Genomic DNA, 23000 nt, shown 5'->3' on the forward strand with positions numbered 1-23000 from the left:
CGGCGACTATATGCTCCCCCCAAAATACAATTTTGGGGAAGCATAATAAACCCAACTGTATTTGGAAATTTTATTAAGTTAATATTTTCGATCTTATTTTGACATATTAACATACTTATAACTGAACAGATAGCTTTTAACTACACCTTTGCTAGTTAATGGAAATACATGCATGATTATCAATAAAAATCGGTGTGCTGTACAAATGCCAGAGGTGAAAATGCCAGAGATAAAAATGCAAGAAGTAAAGTGGTAAAAATGCCATAGGTAAAATGCCATAGGTAAAAATGCCAGATGTTAAATTGCAAAATAGAGTTTTGAGCAATATTTTTAAGGCTATGGAGTATTGGAGGAATAACATTCTAAGCTTATGTTAATGTTACTGATAACATGTTTTTACTAATTGAACATGCTGTATTTATTCTAATATTAGACTGTAATTTTGTTGTTTTGTAATTTATTCATTATGTTCATTGAGCAATAATCAATAGGATAATTAATATTGGATATATTGGATACTTAGAGTCAATAACTTTTACTTCTTTGCATACAATTCACTGTCTTGATAAATTGTATTAACTTCCAGCTGGCATTAAACGTCGACAAGAAAGTCAAGAACAAACCAAGACAAATTTGCATCTTTAATTTCGGGTCTCTAGATTAACCGAGAGCGTGCTCTTTCGGTAATAGTACCAAACGCGCCATGGATAGATGCGTTACCTATACAAAATTATAAGCATTAGCTATATCAATATGTATTTAAATGTGATAGGTTGTTAAAGTTTATTGAAATGCAAATACATTATCTTGAATTATAAATCTTGTTCCATCGTGCCAAAATATTCATTGTTTCATAAAATTGTGTATAAAAGCAAAACAATTGAAATTATGAAAGGTAACTTGTTGACGATTTTAGCACTGCGATATTACAACAATGGTCCTCAGCACCAAGCCATGTTATGCGTTTCTTGAACGTCTTTTCCGCTTAAAAAGACGTGTAGTACCAGAGACATAGATAACATGTAATCTACGTCTCTGGTAGTACCTATGTGCAAACAATGATTGGTTTGGTTCTGTCTATATATATTATAGTCAGCAGAGTCAACGGATATATTCAACGGGGGGCCAGTTTACTGGTCTATACGAAGTAGGTATTACATGTATGGTGTGCCAGTTTACTGGTCTATACGAAGTAGGTATTACATGTATGGTGTACAGTTGAAGGCAGCTGTACATTATTATTCTGCGTTTTTTTAGATTTAGTAGCTAATTGACAATCGAAGACTGAAGATTGCGTAGGTAATAGACTGATCCCGGAATTCGCACAAGTTTAGAAAAACACACTAAACCCTCGGTAAAAATAACGCTTGCCCATTATATTTATTTCACCAATTTTATTATGAAAGATATAAGCATTTTTAATTGTCAATCAAAGACACATGATCCATTATTCATATCAATTGACTGTACAATGTACTTTTGGCGAAACCACACATAAAGCACACTTTAAGCAGTAATAAATACTGAAAAAAGTGTAATGCACATAACAAAAACATGTTTTTCAAACTTCAAGTGTTTGTAAGATAACATAGAACTTGAAATAAAGAGTGTTGTTAAAATGTTATTTTTATAATTTGTAAAAAAGGTTTATCAATGACTTTGCCTTATTTGACAGTTTTTGAACCACAAGACTCAACAAGATATACATAATATGATTACAACCAAGTTTGAAAATATCCACCCATCCAAGATGGTGACTTAGTAGGATATCCAACAAGGTTAAATAGGAGGTCCACCCATCTAACACTGTTAAAAATTTCTGGATAAAGATTATGTCTCCCACCACATAAGTGGTGCCAGAGACATTTGATTTACCCCTGTGTGTCTGTCACACTTGATGTCGGAACTTAAGTTCTTGTTTGTTTTTCATGCACTTTTATCATGCAAATCGCTGATTAGATAGCAGGAAATTGCGTCATTTCAAGGTGCCTTTAAAAAAAAAAATCAACGACCCCCCCAGTTCAGCCCCCCCCTCTCAAAATTGTCTGGATACGCTGCTGATACATTATGATTCTATAGTTACTACACAATAAAATATATTACATCATTTTCTACAAATTATAGTTGTAAACTACATTTGTATTTCTTGCAAAGGTTATATTGGAAAAAAAGAACTCATTCAGCATATTCAAAATTGTCACTAAGGAATTTAGTTAAATTTGAATGGCAGGTGGCCCTTTCCATTTAAATACTCCACCTTTAAAAAATGTTGCCCCTCTCCCTCTTTCCATTTTTATGCTCCACCCTTTTAAAATAGGTGCTGCCTATTATTACACTTTTACATTTGTCAATGTTTTGGTAAATACAGACACACCTATTGTAGTTGCATTGGATATTCATGGTTTGACAGAGTAACATACAGTATTACTTGATATTAAAATCTAATTATTTGTATTAATAACTTATTCCATATATGCTGAGTGGAAACAGCACAGAACTTTGAAGGTAAATTGTGAAAAAGCTAAAAGTATGGGAGGCACTTTTCTAGGTACCCAGTAAATAAACACTTCACAGGGATGAAATTAATGAGTTATGTCGCCAAAACTAGGATTGCATTCTGTTTGAATGTACTGTGCATGCCATGAAATGGGTCAAATTTCTCAATTTTTCATTAAAAATGAGGTGGGTGGGGGGAAAGATCAAGGGCCATTGTTTCACAAGTGAAGAAGCCAGCCTTGTCTTTGGTTGTATTTCCAATGTATGTTGCCTACTTTATGACACTGACACAAAAAGGCTTTCTTGTGTCACTTTCTGTTGTGATGAAATGGATTTGACTGTATGGGGCCTTTCGGAACTCGAAATTTGGTCAAAAATATATCCCCTGCCCCCTTAATAGCAAAACGCAAAATTTTTAAATTGTGTTTATCATACAAAAATTGATACAAATATTCCACAAATGTGTTGCGGTAACAAATCGAACATAATTTAGCATATATCTTTTAACCGCTATGGTTTAGATTAAGAAAAACAAAGGGAGGTAATAATGTTAAAACCATTGCAACCGTAATTTTAGGAAAATTTCATGTGTTTTGGTTTGCACTAGAAAACAATGTTTAAACTCATATTTGTGTACTAGCATCTACATTTGCACATTTACTGAGCTTGAATACTAAAATAAGCAAGATAAGTCTGCAGTTTTGTAGAAAAAGTTGGTAAAAATAGGAAAATTATGCAAAAAAGTGGTTTGTAACATGCCGCAAACATAAATTATTTTTTCTTCTTATTTGAAGTCATTATGGCAACATATTTCTTCATGTCACACCTAACAGATGAAGAAAGACTAAGATTGAAGCATTTATTTGATAATAAATACGAAATAATAAATGAATGCCACATCTGAAAGGGGGCGTGCACTCCAAGCGTCTATGGTGTTCTGCGGTGTAGTTTCCGCGGCATAAGGCTAAGGCTTAAAGCTCACCGTGCACTATATTATCTTGTAAATAAGCATTCCATGTCATCACAAATGCATGTGTCGCATTTATGCCACAATAAACGTTGTGTCAACATCAAGCACTTAAGTTATGAGCCTCAAAGCATTAACAACAACAGACAAATATGCGCTCATGAAGGTTCCATATGCACTTGAAAATGTTTCCAAGCTGTGTCCTCTTTACAATGATGTTCTCATAGTCAGATATTTTTGCACTGTTTCCAATTGTAGCACTTGGATTTTCAGACTGTGGTACTGTTTGAAGTGGTTGCAGATTAAAAGGGAGAAGGAGTGGATTCCGAGGACACTTACACACACTAAAGACATGGTTAGCCACAGAATCACCCAATCGCACGACACTTTCCTGGTCAGGATCTGAATTCAACGGAGTAGAATCTCGAACTTGTTTCTCTGCACAGGGCGCATGACTGCAGTTATAGTTTGGAAATACTCCTTTTTTGAAAAGTGCACCTTTGTTTTTCCTTGCGCGATTGTTTTTATAACTGTGCTGTGATTTCTTATGGAGTGATCTCATTTTGAATGGTATTTTAATGAATAAATACACATGTATCAATATTTGGTGCATGTATTATGTAATCATAGGGGAATATACATCTGTAAGACTGATTGATATTGTCAATAATCATTTTAAACCTTTGACACATAACTTGTGCTTCTCTACTAAATAGAGTCAAATGTTGTGAATAGGAACACTATTTTTTGGATTATTTCTGTTCTGGTTGTTCCCCTTGAATTGTGTGAAATTTTGGAATTACTATATTTAGGTGTTTGCTCAGAATCTCAGATTTATAAAGCGTGTAACATTTTCTTGCTCCTAAGCAATACAGTAATATGCAATTTTGTGCTTGCTTGGCCAAACTGCTAATTGTAATAACTGTTATAAACATGGTATAGTATAACTTCTGTCTATATGTCACCATGTATATCATTAATCATGTAAGATTGCCATCCTGAGTTTCTGTTTGCTTTGACAAGACATCATCTTCAACCAATGGAAGCAACTCCAGTGGATTCAGGGCCTGTTTTTCGGGGTTCAGTTTTCTCTGCATGGCCACAAACATGGAATTTGTAACTTCATCAACCGTCACTGTATCATTCATAGTGTCATTGCTCGCAAGATATTGTGAGTTCTGCAGATGACGGCAGGTTTCTAAAGAGCGAATCATCTCTGATTGTTTAACGTCTTTGGAAGAAAGGCCTTTAACTTTCTTAAGCTTCTTTTCTGAAAGGATTCAAGAATACATTGATCACTTGCCAAATAAGATGTTGTTCATTTCAGTTACAATCACAAACATGCATTTATGGCTATATGTTTGTATAAAACTGTAAAAAGATATTTAAAATATTATATAAAAATCTTATCTTACAAAGTTTGGCTAAGGGATATCTCCAAACAACATGTACTTCAGTTAATATCACAAAGTGGATTTGGCCTATAGATCTTTATATCACATTGTTTGTTTCCTTATATTTACTATAATGAGTCCTGGTTCCTTTTTGGGTCATGGTTAAAAAAATTGCGTGAAATCCCTCGCAGATAGTAACGAAAAAAAGTTTTGAACAGTCACCATAGTTTTGCTGATATTTAATATGTTTAAAAAAAGTTAGATAGTGTAATGCAACATAAATTGATACATTCTTTTCAAATACAAACACTATTTCCTCCTTTATGTTTTGTTCATAGAGTGTTTATAAGTAACACAGTGTTTATTTTCATTCATATTAAGGGCCTGTAGGGGCACCCATTCCAAATGTAAAAGCATAAATATTTTTCTCAAATTGGATCAACAAATTCCCAATTGAAGGTTTAAAAGAAATAAATTGAAAGAAATTACAAATAAATCTCAACATGTTGTTTCTTCTCTCATCAAGTGAAACCTTAGTAAATGTATTCACATCACTTTTATTATTATTTATTTTTAAGCATTTGTTAATAAAAAGACAGCAACACTTATTTCCCAATTTAAGCAATAACATGATTTTTTTCCAATCCAAAAGGACCCGGTCCCTTTCCCAAAATGGTGAAAAAAAACTGTAACACAAAACTGTTTACTGTAAGGTACAGTTAATAACTTAAATAAGGCACAGTTTTTTACTTCCAAATTTCAACATTAAGTTTGTGCGAGTATTATTGATACAACGATATTACTGAAATTAAACTCCTCTGCAATGTCTGTTTTAAGCCTATGGATAGCATGCAAATCTTGAAATTGGAACAGCCAACCAGAACCCTGGACTCAAGACAGACCTAACTTTCAAGATGGCGGTTTGACACTATCAAAAACAATCTATTATTTGGATGTTTACAAACAATACACACTTTTATAAAAGCAACAAACATAATTACGCAACTCAAGGATAACTCGAGGATACCATCCTTAGTAAGGGTATCACGTTTAAACAGATGCGTTTCATGTTTTGCTAATAAACGTTTACCAAAACAGTTAACGTTTAAACAAAAGTCAATATCAAATAATAAATATTGGGGTGCAAATAAAGTAGCTGATTAGCCGTACAAAGTATATCAATGACGAACTGCGGTACTTTTGGTTAATCCGGGCTACCGAATTCAGCGGTAATTTATTTCTGATTGATTAGCAGATGGCACAGACATGAACGGAAACTAACTGAAAATCTTCGCTACTTTCCGAAAATCTTGCAACGAAACAGTGCATATGCCGCCATCTTTAAATATAGTATAATTGATTGATTAGCAAAGTAAAACACTGCGATAGCATGTTGAAAGCAATATTTTAACCAAATTATATATTGATTATGTTTTTTCTAGTTTACTCATGGTTTTTCATTTTCTGCGGTCAAACAATATGCACATTCTATTGCATATGCAAAAAGTACTTAATTTTTTCGTGGAGTGTCGTTTTCTGATACAGAGTTTTTCATCGATTTTACATTATTTTTGACGTTCTTTAAATTGTTTTTATAGAATGACGAATACACATGAGGTGATACGAATGGTCTGGTTTATAATATTTTATGGTTTTAATATGACGTTATTGTGCGGATGGGATATGTACTTCCGGAAATAATTACTATTTTCAGTTTGGAAATGCGATGGCACTGATGTTTTTAAAACGGACATAGGGAAATCGTTTAAACGGTAACATTTCGTTTATTTCATTTCGTTTAAACGTTTAGAAAAATCTGTAAACGCGATACCCTGGATTAAGGAAGACCATTATTATATAATTATTTAATAATTTGATAATTGTAAACACTTAAACCAAAAATAAGCAGATACATGGCGTGTTTAGGATTACATTGGTAGATAACCCACTGATGTGCAGTAATTATCGATGGATATTAGTTGAGTGCAACCTACCTAGCGATTCAATATATTGTTCTGAGCTTTTCATTGATCTGAGTGGGTCTGACGGAGGTACATTTGGCAAAGCATTTAACTTTGAAGTATTTTGCATCGGAAACCAGGGATCATTTATTGGCTTTTTCATATGTAAGGTATACAAATCGTCATTTTCCTCAAAATCATTGCTGTCGTCGTCCATACTTGTGACACTGATCAATCGTAGACGATGTCAAGAAGACGTTTGCTTCGCAAAAATGGGCAAGTCCATAATAATAAATATGGGGGAGCAATTTTATGTTAAATACATCTCAATTTAAGGCATGGTATAAACTCAGCACAATCTAGTTTGTAATAAGTTCGTAAATTAATTGCTTCAAACGGCTTTTGTAAAGCGTGCTTATCTCAACGCAACTTAAATTCTGCCGTTACATAGAATGGACTAATCCGTGCGCTGCAGAACGAAGAAGCTGCGGCGGATGATGAGGCTGAGAGATAGCATTGACAGATAAAGCTGAAGGTAAATAATACACATGCATATTATGCTTAAATCGAAATAAGTAAATATACTATAAACATAGATGTCAGTAAATGCTTTTATAAATTATAGAGCTACATTATTAACAGTGTTGTCTACTGCAGACTGTAGATTATCATAAAATTGACTCTGGTATTGATGCAAGCATCTAAGAAATTGGCAATATGTGTTGCTTTTATTTGTTGTATGCTATAGTAGGTTTCTGGAAACATAGTCACAGGAATGAGCTTATATAAATGAAAGGCACTCACTGTTAATGCTTTATACACATTCCATCTAAATCCACTCATGCTGTTAGTAATAATAAGAAATAAGATATCCTTAATTGAATTTTAATTGATATTGGCAGTGGACAATATTTACCCAGACAATATACTGTCATGTTTGGGATAAATGATTAAGTCTGCATGAAGGATGCAATATTATTTATGTATGTAATTCAATGTTAGGTGAGGCTGCATTTATTGTTATATCCTGGAAATATTAATGCTCAAATTAAAATAATATAATAATAAACTTATATTTTCATAAACATGTTAAGTTCACTTTATTTTGAAATGTTAGCCTTGAATTGAGTTTCAAATATGTGTGTTGTTTTTATTTGACAGACACACAGCCCTTAAAATGGCAACCACAAGAGCAGCTACATGTGAGTAGTCTGGAATTTCAAAGTTTATTTAAAATATATATGGTAGTCATAGTCACAGATTCTTTTGAGCATGAGTGTTCCATTCTTCTTCTTCTTCTTCTTCTTCTTCTTCTTCTTCTTCTTCTTCTTCTTCTTCTTCTTCTTCTTCTTCTTCTTCTTCTTCCTGTTCTATTTCACATTAAGTACAGGGCTCCTCTGGAGCATTGACGCCCTTTGACTATACAAAGAGCCTTTGGCCCTGGATAGAACTAGTTCTTGGTGTCTTTGGGAAGATCTTAAGAACACTTCCACAGTGGGGATCAAACCGATAACCTCTGGATTACTAGGTGAACACCATATCCAGTACACCAAGGCCATCTAATTACATTATTTCAGCTTTTAAGTGGCTAGTCATGTTTTGTTACCGGTATCTATAGGTCCAAAAACTGTTCACAGCTACTTATGTGACAATGTATGTTAATGTTAAATGTATGTTAATTAAAATAAGAACTTGAATTCAGTCGTTCATAGGACACCCCCCACGCACCCCAAAGGAAACAACCACTGGTTCTTACAATTAAACAGACATAATTAGCTATTTGCTTTCAACGCAATCGTGCTGAAATAAACAGGTTTAACTTAACTCTTAGACCTCATACTCATATTTTAAACAGTTTCTTACATTATATGTTTCTGTATGTATAGGGAGGGATTGTGCAGTTTACACATCCAGTACTGAAAATTAAGGAATTTTTTTTATCAGTCATGCTCTGGGGCAACTGGGCTTTATGCATGTGGCGTAAAGTGTAGGCTTTTATGTAATTTTCTTCTCTTCTTAAAGAAAATCCAGTCTTATCGGAAAGTGTTGTCCCTGATTTGACAGTAAGGATTGGGCAGGCTAATTGGGGCACCATTTAATGCACATGCATTAAGCCCCATTTTTACAGAGCAAGTCTTAATATGAATGTCAAGCCATCTTTCTTTGCTATGTTCTTGCAGTTACAGCAAAGATTCGTAATCTAAAGGACTACCACTACAGGGTGACCAACAACCTTACCCCCCAGCCCCTGGGTGGGGACATTGCCAGCACTCTTAAGTACTTCTCAAGCACTCTCCTCAGGTATGTACCCCCAGCCCCTGGGTGGGGACATTGCCAGCACTCTAAAGTACTTCTCTAGCACTCCTCTCAGGTATGTACCCACAGCCCCTGGGTGGGGACATTGCCAGCACTCTTAAGTACTTCTCCAGCACTCTCCTCAGGTATGTACCCACAGCCCCTGGGTGGGGACATTGCCAGCACTCTTAAGTACTTCTCTAGCACTCTACTTAGGTATGTTTCAAATAACTTTTTTTTTACATTTGCCATTAAAAAACTTCTTAAGCTTTAATATTTTGATTAATAATATCCAACAATCAACTTACTGTAATTATATATTATACCTATAAAGAAATGTTAAATACTTATAGACAATCTGTAAATTCTTCAGTACAGTAATGGCAGCGGGTCACATGATAACCAATATTGCGGCGGTCAATTTATCGATTATGCGATTGTCTTTAAATGGACACTACATGAGCAAAGTTTTAGTTTATTTTTTCCCTACTGCTGACAAGTTTTAATGGCAAGATAGATTGTGTAAGCCCTGTATCATTTATAAAATGTTGACACCTTTGTTTCAGCATTTTGAAGGATGTTCCTAACATACCAGCTGAGAGCTACGGGCCACGGCAGCGAGACAGCGTGCGTCTGTCCGTGTTCCCAAACCTGAACTACGCAGGTCTCTACAAGGCCACACTGAGCATGATTGATCTGGTTCCATGTGTCCAGACTGGGCATTTAGGTGAGCACATGTTATTGTCCTTATAGTGCACTAGCAAGGATTTGAAAAGGGCAGGGGGGGGCTATTTTGTCAAAAGGGCACTTTTGACGCGCAGTATTTTGTTAAAAGGGCACTTTCAAGCGCTGGCGTATCTGGAATGCTCCCTGTTGCATATTAATTTTTAAGTTATTAATAATTGTTAGAATATATTATTCCCATCATTGTTGAACCATGCCAATACAATGTCTACAATGAGGAGAAAATAATTACAATGTAAGGAGAGATTCATAAAATTATCATTTGTCAAAAAATATATTTTTTTGTAAATAAGGGCAGGGTGAGGCCTCGCAAGGGCAGGGTGGGGCTTTGGAAGGGCAGGGCAGGGCAGGGTGCCCTTCCATTTAGGCCTATAGCTGGAGCACTGTCCTTAGCTAAGGAAGGGCTTGTAACATTGAGACCTGTCCATAAATCTACTGTTCTGTAATTAAGCATTGAAACAGCTTAGAAAACAGAATTTTGTACAAATCATCTGTACACTTAAGACAGTTGTGTGAGAAGATTATTCATTGTAGTCATAATGCACTGATAACATGTGGCTTCTCCTGGTTCTGACGTTATAAATGGCACATCAATTTTTGCTTTAAAGTTTCTTTGTAAGAAAAATTCTGTTTCAAGTCTTTTAACAATGTTCTTATGTTTTATATGGAAAAGTAGAATTTAAATTTAAATACCGGTATTCATATTTCAGTTTGTCTACATCAAATAAAGAACTCAACAAGAAAAAAAGAAAAGATTTTTTTTTAAATATTAAAATGTTGTTCCATACGTAGACCTTTATGACTGTGTCAGTAGATTTAAAAAGGAAACAATGGAATATTGTCTCTGAATCTAGTTGTTATAGAATGTCCATATGGTGCAAAAATAGGATGGTGTTCATTATAAATGTTATTTGGTGGAATAATTTCTCATGCGAGTCTTGCTTTGGGAAAACTGGGCTTAATGCATGTGCGTAAAGTATTGTCCCAGATTAGCAGTTCCCACAGGTTAATAAGGGACAACATTTAGAGAAAATCGTGTTATCTAAATCAAGTTAAGAAGGAAAGTGTGATCCCACATATTCTGGAACAATAATTAATTTTATGCACATATGCATTAACCCAATTTACCCAGAAAGAGGCTCTATAAAATCTCAGGTTACGTTTATTACTTAAGTTTTTGGACACCTCTTTTTTGTCAAAAATGATTATTTTTAAGTGTCCGAAAACTGAGAGTTATTACAGTATTCATGTCCTCATATTTCAGAGCTTGGAGAGTCAGTGCTAAACCTGCTGGGCTGCCTGGTCCCGTTCCTGGAGAACGACCTTCTGGACTCGCTTCCCTACACTGTGGCCTCCACCATGGCCATCTTCCCACCCACCCTTCACAAGGACACCATAGACCTGCTCTGTAGTAACCTGCTACCAATGACTCTTGGTAAGTAATTCTCACCCACCCTTCACAAGGACATCATTGACCTGATCTGTAGTAACCTGCTACCCATTACTCTTGGTTAGTAACTTGGTTTCGGATGATCAGTTCTAGGTTAACAATTTGAGAACATGTCTCTTTACTGTAACCTGCTGCATATGATGATAAGATTATTTTGTATTATTAGTGAGAATGAGGTGATTTTGTTACAATTTGCCAAAACAGAAACAAATGAAGAATATCTATCTCAGCAGTAACCTGCGCCCACAACACCAGGTAACATCACTTTAAATCATAAAGTTATGAGGATAATGAGATTTAATATGCAGTTAGGTGCTTAATGTAGTTCTTGACAATTGTGTTGATTAATTATAACAGTAAAATAATTATTTAATATCTGTGTACTCATACAGATTCAGATAGGAGGTGAATAGTCATTGACGTGACAATACATTTGAGATATTTCAGTGTGTACATTCCGTTGGCAGGTTTTGAAGGCTTGAGTTTCTTATAGTGTTTACATTTTGTTGGCAGGTTTTGAAGGCTTGAGTTTCTTATAGTGTTTACATTCTGTTGGCAGGTTTTGAATGCTTGTGTTTTTTATAGTGTTTACATTCTGTTGGCAGGTTTTGAAGGCTTGAGTTTCTTATAGTGTTTACATTCTGTTGGCAGGTTTTGAAGGCTTGAGTTTCTTGAAGTATTTACATTCTGTTTGCAGGTTTTGAAGGCTTGAGTTTCTTGTAGTGTTTACATTCTGTTGGCAGGTTTTGAAGGCTGCCTGGAGCCGACCTACGCCAGTGAATCAGCGGCCGCCATCATCAGCATGGTGTTCCAGCACACAGACAATGGATGTGAGTAGCTTTAGTGCTCCACCCCCTAAGACACTAATTGTTCCAGCACATAGACAATGGATGTGAGTAGCTTTAGTCCTCCACCCCTAAGACACTTATTGTTCCAGCACACAGACAATGGATGTGAGTAGATTTAGTCCTCCCCCCCCCTTAGACACTAATTGTTCCAGCACACAGACAATGGATATGAGTAGCTTAAATCCTCCCCCCCCCCCTTAGACACTAATTGTTCCAGCACACAGACAATGGATGTGAGTAGATTTAGTCCTCTACCCCTGAGACGCTTATTGTTCCAGCACACAGACAATGGATGTGAGTAGATTTAGTCCTCCATCCTAAGACACTAATTGTTCCAGCACACAGACAATGGATGTGAGTAGATTTAGTCCTCTACCCCTAATACACTAATTGTTCCAGCACACAGACAATGGGTGTGAGTAGATTTAGTCCTCCACCCTAAGACACTAATTGTTCCAACACACAGACAATGGATGTGAGTAGATTTAGTCCTCCATCCTAAGACACTAATTGTTCCAGCACACAGACAATGGATGTGAGTAGATTTAGTCCTCTACCCCTAATACACTAATTGTTCCAGCACACAGACAATGGATGTGAGTAGCTTTAGTCCTCCAACACTAAGACACTTATTGTTCCAGCACACAGGCAATGGATGTGAGTAGATTTAGTCCTCTACCCCTGAGACACTTATTGTTCCAGCACACAGACAATGGATGTGAGTAGATTTAGTCCTCCTTCCTAAGACACTTATTGTTCCAGCACACAGACAATGGATGTGAGTAGATTTAGTCCTCTACCCCTGAGACACTTATTGTTCCAGCACACAGACAATTAATGTGAGCAGATTTAGTCCTCCATCCTAAGACACTAATTGTTCCAGCACACAGACAATGCATGTGAGTAGATTTAGTCCTCTACCCCTAAGACACTAATTGTTCCAGCACACAGACAATGGATGTGAGTAGATTTAGTCCTCTGCCCCTAAGACACTAATTGTTCCAGCACACAGACAATGGATGTGAGTAGATTTAGTCCTCCACCCTATGACACTAATTGTTCCAGCACGCAGACAATGGATGTGAGTAGATTTAGTCCTCTACCTCTAAGACACTAATTGTTTCAGCACACGGACAATGGATGTGAGTAGCTTTAGTCCTCCACCCCTAAGACGCTAATTGTTCCAGCACACAGACAATGGATGTGAGTAGATTTAGTCCTCTTCTCCTAAGACACTAATTGTTCCAGCACACAGACAATGGATTTGAGTAGGTTATGTCCTCCGCCCTAAGACATTAATTGTTCCAGCACACAGACAATCGATGTGGGTAGATTTAGTCCTCCACCCCTAAGACACTAATTGTTCCAGCACACAGACAATGGACGTGAGTAGATTTAGTCCTCCACCCCTAAGACACTAATTGTTCCAGCACACAGACAATGGATGTGGGTAGATTTAGTCCTCCACCCCTAAGACACTAATTGTTCCAGCACACAGGCAATGAATGTCGGTAGATTTAGTCCTCCACCCCTAAGACACTAATTGTTCCAGCACGCAGGCAATGGATGTGGGTAGATTTAGTCCTCCACCCCTAAGACACTAATTGTTCCAGCACACAGGCAATGGATGTGGGTAGATTTAGTCCTCCAACCCTAAGACACCAATTGTTCCAGCACACAGACAATTGATGTGAGTAGCTTTAGTCCTCCACCCCTAAGACATTAATTGTTCCAGCACACATACAATTGATGTGAGTAGCTTTAGTTCTCCACTCCTAAGACACTAATTGTTCCAGCACACAGACAATGGATGTGAGTAGATTTAGTCCTCTACCCCTAAGACACTAATTGTTCCAGCACACAGACAATCGATGTGAGTAGCTAACGTCCTCCACCCCTAAGACATTAATTGTTCCAGCACACAGACAATGGATGTGTGTAGCTTTAGTCCTCCACCCCTAAGACACTTATTGTTCCAGCACACAGACAATTGATGTGAGTAGCTTATGTCCTCCACCCCTTAGACATTAATTGTTCCAGCACACAGGCAATGGATGTGAGTAGATTTAGTCCTCCATCCTAAGACACTAATTGTTCCAGCACACAGACAATAAATGTGAGTAGCTTTAGTCCTCAACCCCTAAGACATTAATTGTTCCAGCACACAGACAATGGATGTGAGTAGCTTTAGTCCTCTATCCCTGAGACACTAATTGTTCCAGCACACAGACAATGGATGTGAGTAGCTTTAGTCCTCCACCCCTAAGACACTAATTGTTCCAGCACACAGACAATGGATGTGAGTAGATTTAGTCCTTCCCCCCCACTTAGACAATAATTATTACTCTTGGATGGAAAATCAGGAACATGAACAGTCTGAGAGCTGTAATGTTTATGCCTGTAAACTGAATAGAATGAAACTATAAAAAAGAAACTAATAATTTTACATTTTCATCTGTTCAATTGCATAAATTTTTAGTTAAGTTTAATTTCAAGCAATTAGATTATTTGTTTTTATGAAGGTTAAGGTATGGTATAAATTATGTTTTTATAATGATATGTTAAGGTTTTTTTTCTTATAATAAAATTAGTACAAAGGAGCAAATTGTATATATTTTACATAATTAGTTTTAAAATGTTTATGAATCTTTTTAAATACAACGTGTAGTTCTGCCAACATAGAGCTATTTGTTTTGTGTTTCAATAAAACTGACCTTATTTAAAGCCTCATTTCATTAAAGCACAGTTTATAGAAATTCCAGTTCAGAAAGGGAGTTGTTATAATAACAACATATACATTTACGTAACAATCACTCTGCACCTCTGAAATATACTATCATCCTTAACTTATTAAAATAACCCATTCCAACTTTTGTTGACAGCGTACCACTTTCAGATCCTTGAGTGTTTTATGAGTCTCAAGCGTGACATTCTGAAGGACATTCTCTCTATCATCGCGTATGGACCTCCCAGCGCCAGGGCCCCTGCGGCTAACCTGCTCTTCTACTACTGGCCCCAGCTCAACCCCTCCCTGTCCGATAGGAGGGGTATCCACTGCAAATACTCAGGTGGATATGAGTCGCTTTCTGAGAAAACTGGGCTTAATGCATGTGCGTAAAATGTTGTCCCAGATTAGCCTGTGCAGTCCGCACAGGCTAATCAGGGACGACACTTTCCGCTTAAATGGTATTTTTTGTTTAAAGGACGTCCCTTTTTACCGAAAGTTTAATTTAAGCAAAAAGTGTTGTCTCTGATTAGCCTGTGCGGGCTGCACAGGCTTATTTGGGACGACACTTTACGCACATGCATTAAGCCCAGTTTTGTCAGAACGCGACTCATATGATGGTTTATTGTTCGTCATTAGTGGTAGACCATCAGTCAATATACAGATGGAATCATTAAAATTAATGATTACATGTCATTTGAATCAATTATTTGAACGACCATGGTATTAAGAAAGAACTTTTATAAGAAGTCAGTCTGTGCTTTGGAATCTAAACAATAGCATATTGTACAAATTATGGTTTTAAACAATTTAGCAAAATAATTGTTGTAAAACTGTATTTTTACTATCTAAGTATAACAGAGTTTAAGCCTAATTTCTCAGGTTTTGTAATACTAATTTGAAACCCTCCTACATGTATTTCATTTCAGCCTGGCCACCCGTGCTGTGTCAGAGAGAGAGCTGTGTGAACCTGGGCAAGTGCCAGGCTGTCATGGTAAGTTAGATAAGTTAATTGTATGCTAAGTAGTGACATATACTAAAAGTATCAGTGATATAAAATCAGTATTTAATTGCTATTTGTTCCTTATTGAATTCAATAAAACTAACAGACCTTTAAAATTGGCCTCTCAAAACTGATCAGCAGCTGTTGTTTTATGCCAGTTGGAAAAGTGGCAGTATTATTGGAAATGCCCAATTGAGCAGGTTTGTTTCTGGCTTATGGAACATACATTTTCACTGCCCAACTATGTGCACAATAGATGCATATTCAATCAAGTGATAAACATAAGGAAATGGAGTATTGCTTACAAGAACTAGGGCTCCATGGCCAAGGTCAAGGTTGGAATTTAAAGGGGCCTTTTAACATTTTGGTTAATTGACATAATTAAAACAAAATGTTTCAGATTTGCAAATTTTGGTTGTAGTTATGATATTTGTGAGGAAACAGTAATACGCTTGCACCAGACCCCAATTCAGGCCCATGGTCAAATATAAGAAATTAATTCAAAACAATGTGTCTAATATATTATATATCATTGTCCAGCATTGATGGAATTTAATATAAAGTATGTATGTTGCATGCAAATCCAGACTCCCAGGTCAAAGTTATAGTTGACAACTCAGGTTAAAAGGTCCATCTTATGAAGTTCATCATAAGCTCTTCATCTGAAACATACCTTTGTCTAGCATGGATTGATTTTTTTTTATAAATTGTCAAAAGTAGGCATGCAAAAGGTAACTTAAACATTAACCAGTTTAATTAAGCAGTTAATTAACAAACTAAAAATTGAATTGTTTAAGTATACTTTTAATATTTGTTATATGGAATGAACATTTGCTCTCTTCAAAAACAATGCTAAATTTATGGTAATGACATAATGGGCCACACCATGCTTGTGATATGCAAGTGTTATTTACGATGAAAATTAGACTTAAAGTTTTGTATATTCTTCTTTAAATTTGGATTTAATTTTAATTTGCAAAACAATGCGAATTATTGTACAACCTTAACCCATTTATGCCTAGCATCTAGAAAAAAGGCCTTGGCAAACAGCGTAGACCCAGATGAGACGCCGAATGATGCGGAGTCTCATCAGGGTCTGCGCTGTTTGCTTAAAGGAATTTCTGTAAGAACTATTCTAAATAAAGAAATAAATATACTAGACATCCCTAATTTTGGAAATAAATTGATCCAATTTAGAAGGATGGGAGAGTCCACTACTAAGGCATTAATCTATCTTTTGCGGACCTGCTAAAGTTTGCATCAGTTTTCATATATCAATATCCTTTTGATATTTTTTTTATTGTATTTTCATGTACTTATGTTTTAAAAGGAAAACACTTCCGTACTTCATTAAATCACTTTACATTTTTTTTATGTTATTTAATTATTTTGATATGCTTTCTCTATGTTAAACTTGTTTAATATGGTAGTTGTGGCAATATTTATGATGTAAGTGGGATAAAGTCCCTTCAGAGCAAATACAATATGGATGGTTCATTTTTTAGCGAGTAGTTATTAACTTGATACTGTTTGATATGTCAAAACTCTTTATTTTGGCAATCAATCAATAATGCAAATTGTTGAACAAAACATCAAGCATGCCAATATAATTCTTTATTACTTTGTTTTTTGTCTCCTACCGGTTTCACCGGAGGGGACTTATGGTTTGCGCTCCGTATGTCAGTCTGTCTGTCTGTCCGTCACACTTTTCTGGATCCTGCGATTACTTTAAAAGTTCATAATATTTTTTCATGAAACTTGAAACATGGATAGATGGCAATATGGACATTATGCACTTCATTTCATTTTGTTCCTACGTCAAAAATTCTGGTTGCTATGTCAACAAATAGACTAGAAAAAACTGCTAAAAATGGTGGTTTTCTGGATCCTGCGATAACTTTAAAAGTTCTTGATATTTTTTCATGAAACTTGAAACATGGATAGATGGCAATATGGACATTATGCACGTCATTTCATTTTGTTCCTACGTCAAAAATTCTGGTTGCTATTGCAAAAAAAAATCTAAAAAAATTTGACAATGGTAGATTTCTGACAATGGTGGAGCCTGTAGGGGACATATTTTGCTTGGCAAAAGTCTTGTTTAAACTTAAATTATTCTCATCATTAATCAGCATAGGCTGTTGTTTAAAGGTGCTTGAGTGTGTACATCTCCTGTTATCCTGTTGCATCCCTTATCAAAAATGATTAGTATGATGAGGCAATAGTGTCACACACAAAAACAAGGCCCCTATGTCCCAGGTCATGGCCACAATTCAAGTTTGTAGGTCATACATAATGAATCAACCCCTTATAGTTTTTTTCGCTCGGCCGTTTTCAGAGAAAACCTGAGGTATTGTCATAGCCAGCTTGTCGTGTCGTCCGCCGTCCACGTCGTGCTAAAACCTTGACGTTTTGCTTTAAAATCAAAGTGCTTTCACTTACAACTTTGAAACTTCATATGTAGATGCACCTTGATTAGTTCTACATGCTACACCCATTTTGGGTCACAAGTCACTGTGACCTCTAAAAAAAAAAAAAATCTGACAAGCTTTCATTTATTCAAAACTGCATCCGCAGCTGAGCGTTGGCACGCGTTATGCGGTGCTCTTGTTAGCACATAACTTTGTCCAGCATAGATGGATTTTCTAATGATATGATGGAAGTGCTAAGCATTTTGGGTCAGAGTACCCGCAACAAGACCCATGCCCCTTGGTCAAAGGTCATGGTAACAATTAAAGGTCAAATAAAAATGAAAGAAATTCCCCTTAAGCACTTTTTCCAGATTATTGTTTTAGCCTGCCGTCATAAATTTTAAATAATAGAATAACAGAATCTATAATCAAAAGCATGTTTTATGCAAATAAATGGCCTTTAGGTCCAAGGTAAATGAAACTATTTAAGGTAAAATGGCACATGTAAGACATTAGCCGGTTACACTTTGTCAAGATTGATAGCTTAAAAAAACAAACATTATCATTACAAGTCGACGGAGAGTGGAACACAAGATTCAGGCCCCTGTGCCCTATCGTAAGGTTATGTTTTAGGTAAAACATAGGAATCAATCCCCTGACACAAGGTCAAAGGTCAATTATAAGAAATAGTTGGACACTTTGTCCAATATTTAACTAAAAAAAAGACTTAATTGATGAGCATATTTTTGTGCCATTCAACGCATATTTGTTAAAATTGTGATTGTATTTTCAGATGTGTTTGAATCCTGCCCTGGCAATCCAGTCACGTGATAAGCCGCCACCTCTATACATCTGCAGTGACTGCTATGAAGACCTGAAGAAGGACCACGCCCACTATATGATTGACATCTTACTTCCTATGTCCCATGTGGCGTCCAAGTGTGAGAACAAGGTTGATAGCTGAGATTAATATGTTTTTTGTTTGACACTTCAGTACAAAGTCATATACATCGGAAATAAGTGTTTCCCTTTTTATCTGCAGTTTTTGTTGTCTTCTATTTCACAAGCAGCACTTTTGGTCATGGAATAATATATTGAAGCTATGACAAAATAACATTCTTGTCATTTGTGAATATATTATCATAGAAAATGATGTTTTTGAAATGCTTTAGGATAAGATTTATTAATTAATCTTCTTATCAGAATTATAACACCAAATCCATTATACAAACTTTTCCTAGGAGGATTAGTTTTGTTATAGCTTTTTATGTAGCTTTTTAATTGGAAAGCATTTGTTTGCATTTAAGTGCACGTTTGATTTTTTTAAAGAGATACTTTATACTTACTAAAACTAATTGACTTTTTTTTAATAGTTCAGTCATATAGAACATTTGAAGTATTTTGTCAATCTTTGTTTCAGAACTGCAAGTCAATGCGCCTGAACACAGCCGTGTCAACATGTTTCTCCATAGATTGTGCGAGTCTCAATGGAAACCGACCAATCCGCTACTGCGCTGCCTGTAACCACGAGGTTCACGGGGCAGGGAAAGGCAAGAACCACGTGTTCCACCAGAGTATCGAGCAGATATGGTCTTGCAGCCCAGAAATGCAAAGATATCTAATGGATGCCATTATTTCGTAAGTTTTAATAATCAGAAAAACAAATAATGTTTTAAATCATATGTTTAATGTACAGACTGAATAAAATTACTAACGATACAAACATAATTTCTTGTCAATGACCTAGGTCACCGTGGACCAATCTTGATGGAACTTTGTGTATAGCAAGTTTGCACGGAGACCTAGCTTTAAATTGTATTTGAACTATTCAGATCTAGATCAGTGTTACTAAAATAAGAAAACCATCTTCTGTTGAATAATTATGATGAGGTATTTCACTGAAATTTTGTTGGTATGTTGCTTACATGCAGACCTAAGTTTGGATTGCATGTGGGACCCATTGGGTTAAGTTCAAGGTTACTGCTACTAAAATATATCAATTGTTTCCACTCAAACCCTTGAGATTGAATTAAGGTATGGCTCTTAAATTTTGTTCAAATGTAGCTTACATGCAGACCTAGCTAGGAACTGCACAACTATTTTACTTAAAATAAATCAATCAGTAAAATGTTGAAAACAAGGTTGCGAGGCATCTCCATGTTTTTTGTTAGTCTGTTTAGAGAAGAGTATCATATAAGAATATATGTGTCTTGTTCTGTGAAAATTGGGCAAAATGCACGTGTGTAAAGTGTTGTCCCAGATTAGCCTGTGTGGTCTGCACTGGCTAATCAGGGACAACACTTTTCGCTTTAATGGTATTTTTCGTTTAAAGGAAGTCAGTTTTTACCGAAAATCTAATAAAAGCGGGAAGTGTTGTCCCTGAATAGCCTGCGGACTGCACAGGCTAATCTGGAAACACTTTATGCACATGCATATAGCCCAGTTTTCTCAGTACAAGGCTCATATAATTGACCAGATGCTAAGACACATGAAGACTTTCAATGCAACCCTTTTCAAACTTGAATATCTCAGTAATAAATTAAGATTTTGATTTTCAATTGCACATGTTATCATATGACTATATTCTGTGCAAGATAATGATAAAATCATTCATCCGTGAAAGTAATTGCATAATGCAAACATGCCAGTTCAAGGATGTGGTGCACAACTGTTTTATCTGCTTGGATTTTAATATCATACAACGGCTATCTCAGTTTGTAGCACGCATGACTACATATCCCAGGGTAACACGTTGAATCCACAGCCTGGCCACTTAAGTTTTGTGAAGAGTGGTCTCTCTATTGGCATTCACCCCCCTGCCTCTGATTCTTATATCGAATTTGTCACATACTGGTATTAGCGTGTCCATTTCGAACTAGCAAACCAGCAATCCCAGGATTTGTGCGAGTTTTTAACCCTTTGCATGCTGAGAAATTTGTCGTCTGCTAAAATGTCGTCTGCTGAATTTCTAAAATTAGCATTTTCTTCGATTTTTTTCAAAGAATATTATCAGAATAGCAAACAGTTTGGATTCAGATGAGACGCCACGTTCTGTGGCGTCTCATCTGGATCCAAACTGTTTGCAAAGGCCTTTAAGATTCGGTTCCCGCACTGAAAGGGTTAAACTGACCGGGCTGATATGAAATACAATACAAAACAGCACATCAATCTAACAAAACAAACAAACTGAACCGGCAATATGTTATTATTTGCCCTGAAATTAATACCTAAAATTGTTTAACGCAATCCTTAATTGCCAATTCACATTGGGTTATATTTGCCTTGTTCTTGGATAACTAGGCTTAATGCATGGGAATCTGCACAGGCTAATTAGGGACAACACTTTTCAGCCATTACAGATTTTTATTAAAAGAATTCCTTTAAACGAAAAAGTAAATAAAAGTGCCGTCCCTGAGTAGCCTGTGTGGACTAAACAGGCTGATCTGGGACGACACTTAATGCACATGCATTAAGCCCAGTTTTTCTAGAGACTATCTTATACTGTTAAACACTAACAAGGCTCATGTAATCATTCCTTCTAGCCTACTGAAGGAAGCCCACCCACTTGAGTCCAAGCTGTTCTTAATGCATATGCTGAAATTGTCATACCAGATTAGCCTGTTCAGTCTGCACAGGCTAATCAGGGACAACATGTTATGCTTTTATATCATATCATCCTCCTTCTAGCCTACTGAAGGAAGCCCAGCCCCTGGAGTCAAAACGCATGGTGGAGATGGGAGAGGAGCATCGTCATCGTCATGGCGACCAGGAAGAGGACTTGTTTGTAGTTGAGGAGGCAGGGGAGAGGAAGATGCTGTCACGCTACGGGATCTGGCTCCTGGTGGAACTGTGTACGCCCAGGGATGATATACCCATAGTAAGTGTGTACACCCAGAGATGATATACCCATAGTAAGTGTGTACACCCAGTTATGATATACCCATAGTAAGTGTGTACACCCAGGGATGATATACCCATAGTAAGTGTGTACACCCAGGGATGATATTCCCATAGTAAGTGTGTACACCCAGGGATGATATTCCCATAGTAATTGTGTACACCCAGGGATGATATTCCCATAGTAAGTGTGTACACCCAGGGATGATTTTCCCATAGTAAGTGTGAACACCCAGGGATGATATTCCCATAGTAACTGTGTATGCCCAGTTATTATATACCCATATTAAGTGTGTACACCCAGGGATGATATTCCCATAGTAAGTGTGTACGCCCAGTTATGATATTCCCATAGTAAGGGTGTACACCCAGGGATGATATTTCCATAGTAAGTGTGTACACCCAAGGATGATGTACCCATAGTAAGTGTGTACACCCCAAGGATGATATTCCCATAGTAAGTGTGTACACCCCAAGGATGATATTCCCATAGTAAGTGTGTACACCAAGGGAGGATATACCCATAGTAAGTGTGTACACCTAGGGAGGATATACCCATAGTAAGTTTGTACACCTAGGGATGATATACCCATAGTAAGTGTGTATGCGAAGGGCGGATGTACCCATAGTAAGTGTGAACACCCAGAGATGATATTTCCATAGTAAGTGTATACCCAGGGATGATATTCCCATAGTAAGTGTGAACACCCAGGGATGATATTCCCTTAGTAAGTGTGAACACCCAGGGATGATATTCCCATAGTTACTGTGTATGCCCAGTTATGATATACCCATAGTAAGTGTGTACA

The 23000-nt window shown here is 36.4% G+C and overlaps 1 protein-coding gene and 1 long non-coding RNA gene across 2 annotated transcripts in view; one reads left to right on the top strand and one right to left on the bottom strand.

Moving 5' to 3' along the window:
• Positions 1–3341: 3341 nt before the first annotated feature.
• On the bottom strand, positions 3342–7062 carry LOC127868942 (uncharacterized). Its single transcript, XR_008044327.1, has 2 exons — positions 6852–7062; positions 3342–4733 (listed from the first exon to the last, which is right to left on the bottom strand). It is a non-coding gene; the product is annotated as an uncharacterized LOC127868942 (long non-coding RNA).
• A 229-nt stretch (positions 7063–7291) lies between these two features.
• LOC127868934 (protein unc-79 homolog) overlaps positions 7292–23000 on the top strand; it is a 118159-nt gene continuing 102450 nt past the window's right edge. The window contains exons 1-11 of the mRNA XM_052411124.1: positions 7292–7353; positions 7980–8020; positions 8999–9119; positions 9680–9840; positions 11122–11292; positions 12051–12137; positions 15038–15223; positions 15810–15874; positions 19088–19246; positions 19715–19932; positions 21982–22171. Of these exons, the coding sequence (XP_052267084.1) occupies positions 7996–8020; positions 8999–9119; positions 9680–9840; positions 11122–11292; positions 12051–12137; positions 15038–15223; positions 15810–15874; positions 19088–19246; positions 19715–19932; positions 21982–22171 (1383 nt within the window). The 5' untranslated portion in view covers positions 7292–7353; positions 7980–7995. The remainder of the gene's footprint in view (positions 7354–7979; positions 8021–8998; positions 9120–9679; positions 9841–11121; positions 11293–12050; positions 12138–15037; positions 15224–15809; positions 15875–19087; positions 19247–19714; positions 19933–21981; positions 22172–23000) is intronic.

This window comes from Dreissena polymorpha, chromosome 2 (assembly GCF_020536995.1).
Source record: "Dreissena polymorpha isolate Duluth1 chromosome 2, UMN_Dpol_1.0, whole genome shotgun sequence".
NCBI lineage: Eukaryota > Metazoa > Mollusca > Bivalvia > Myida > Dreissenidae > Dreissena > Dreissena polymorpha.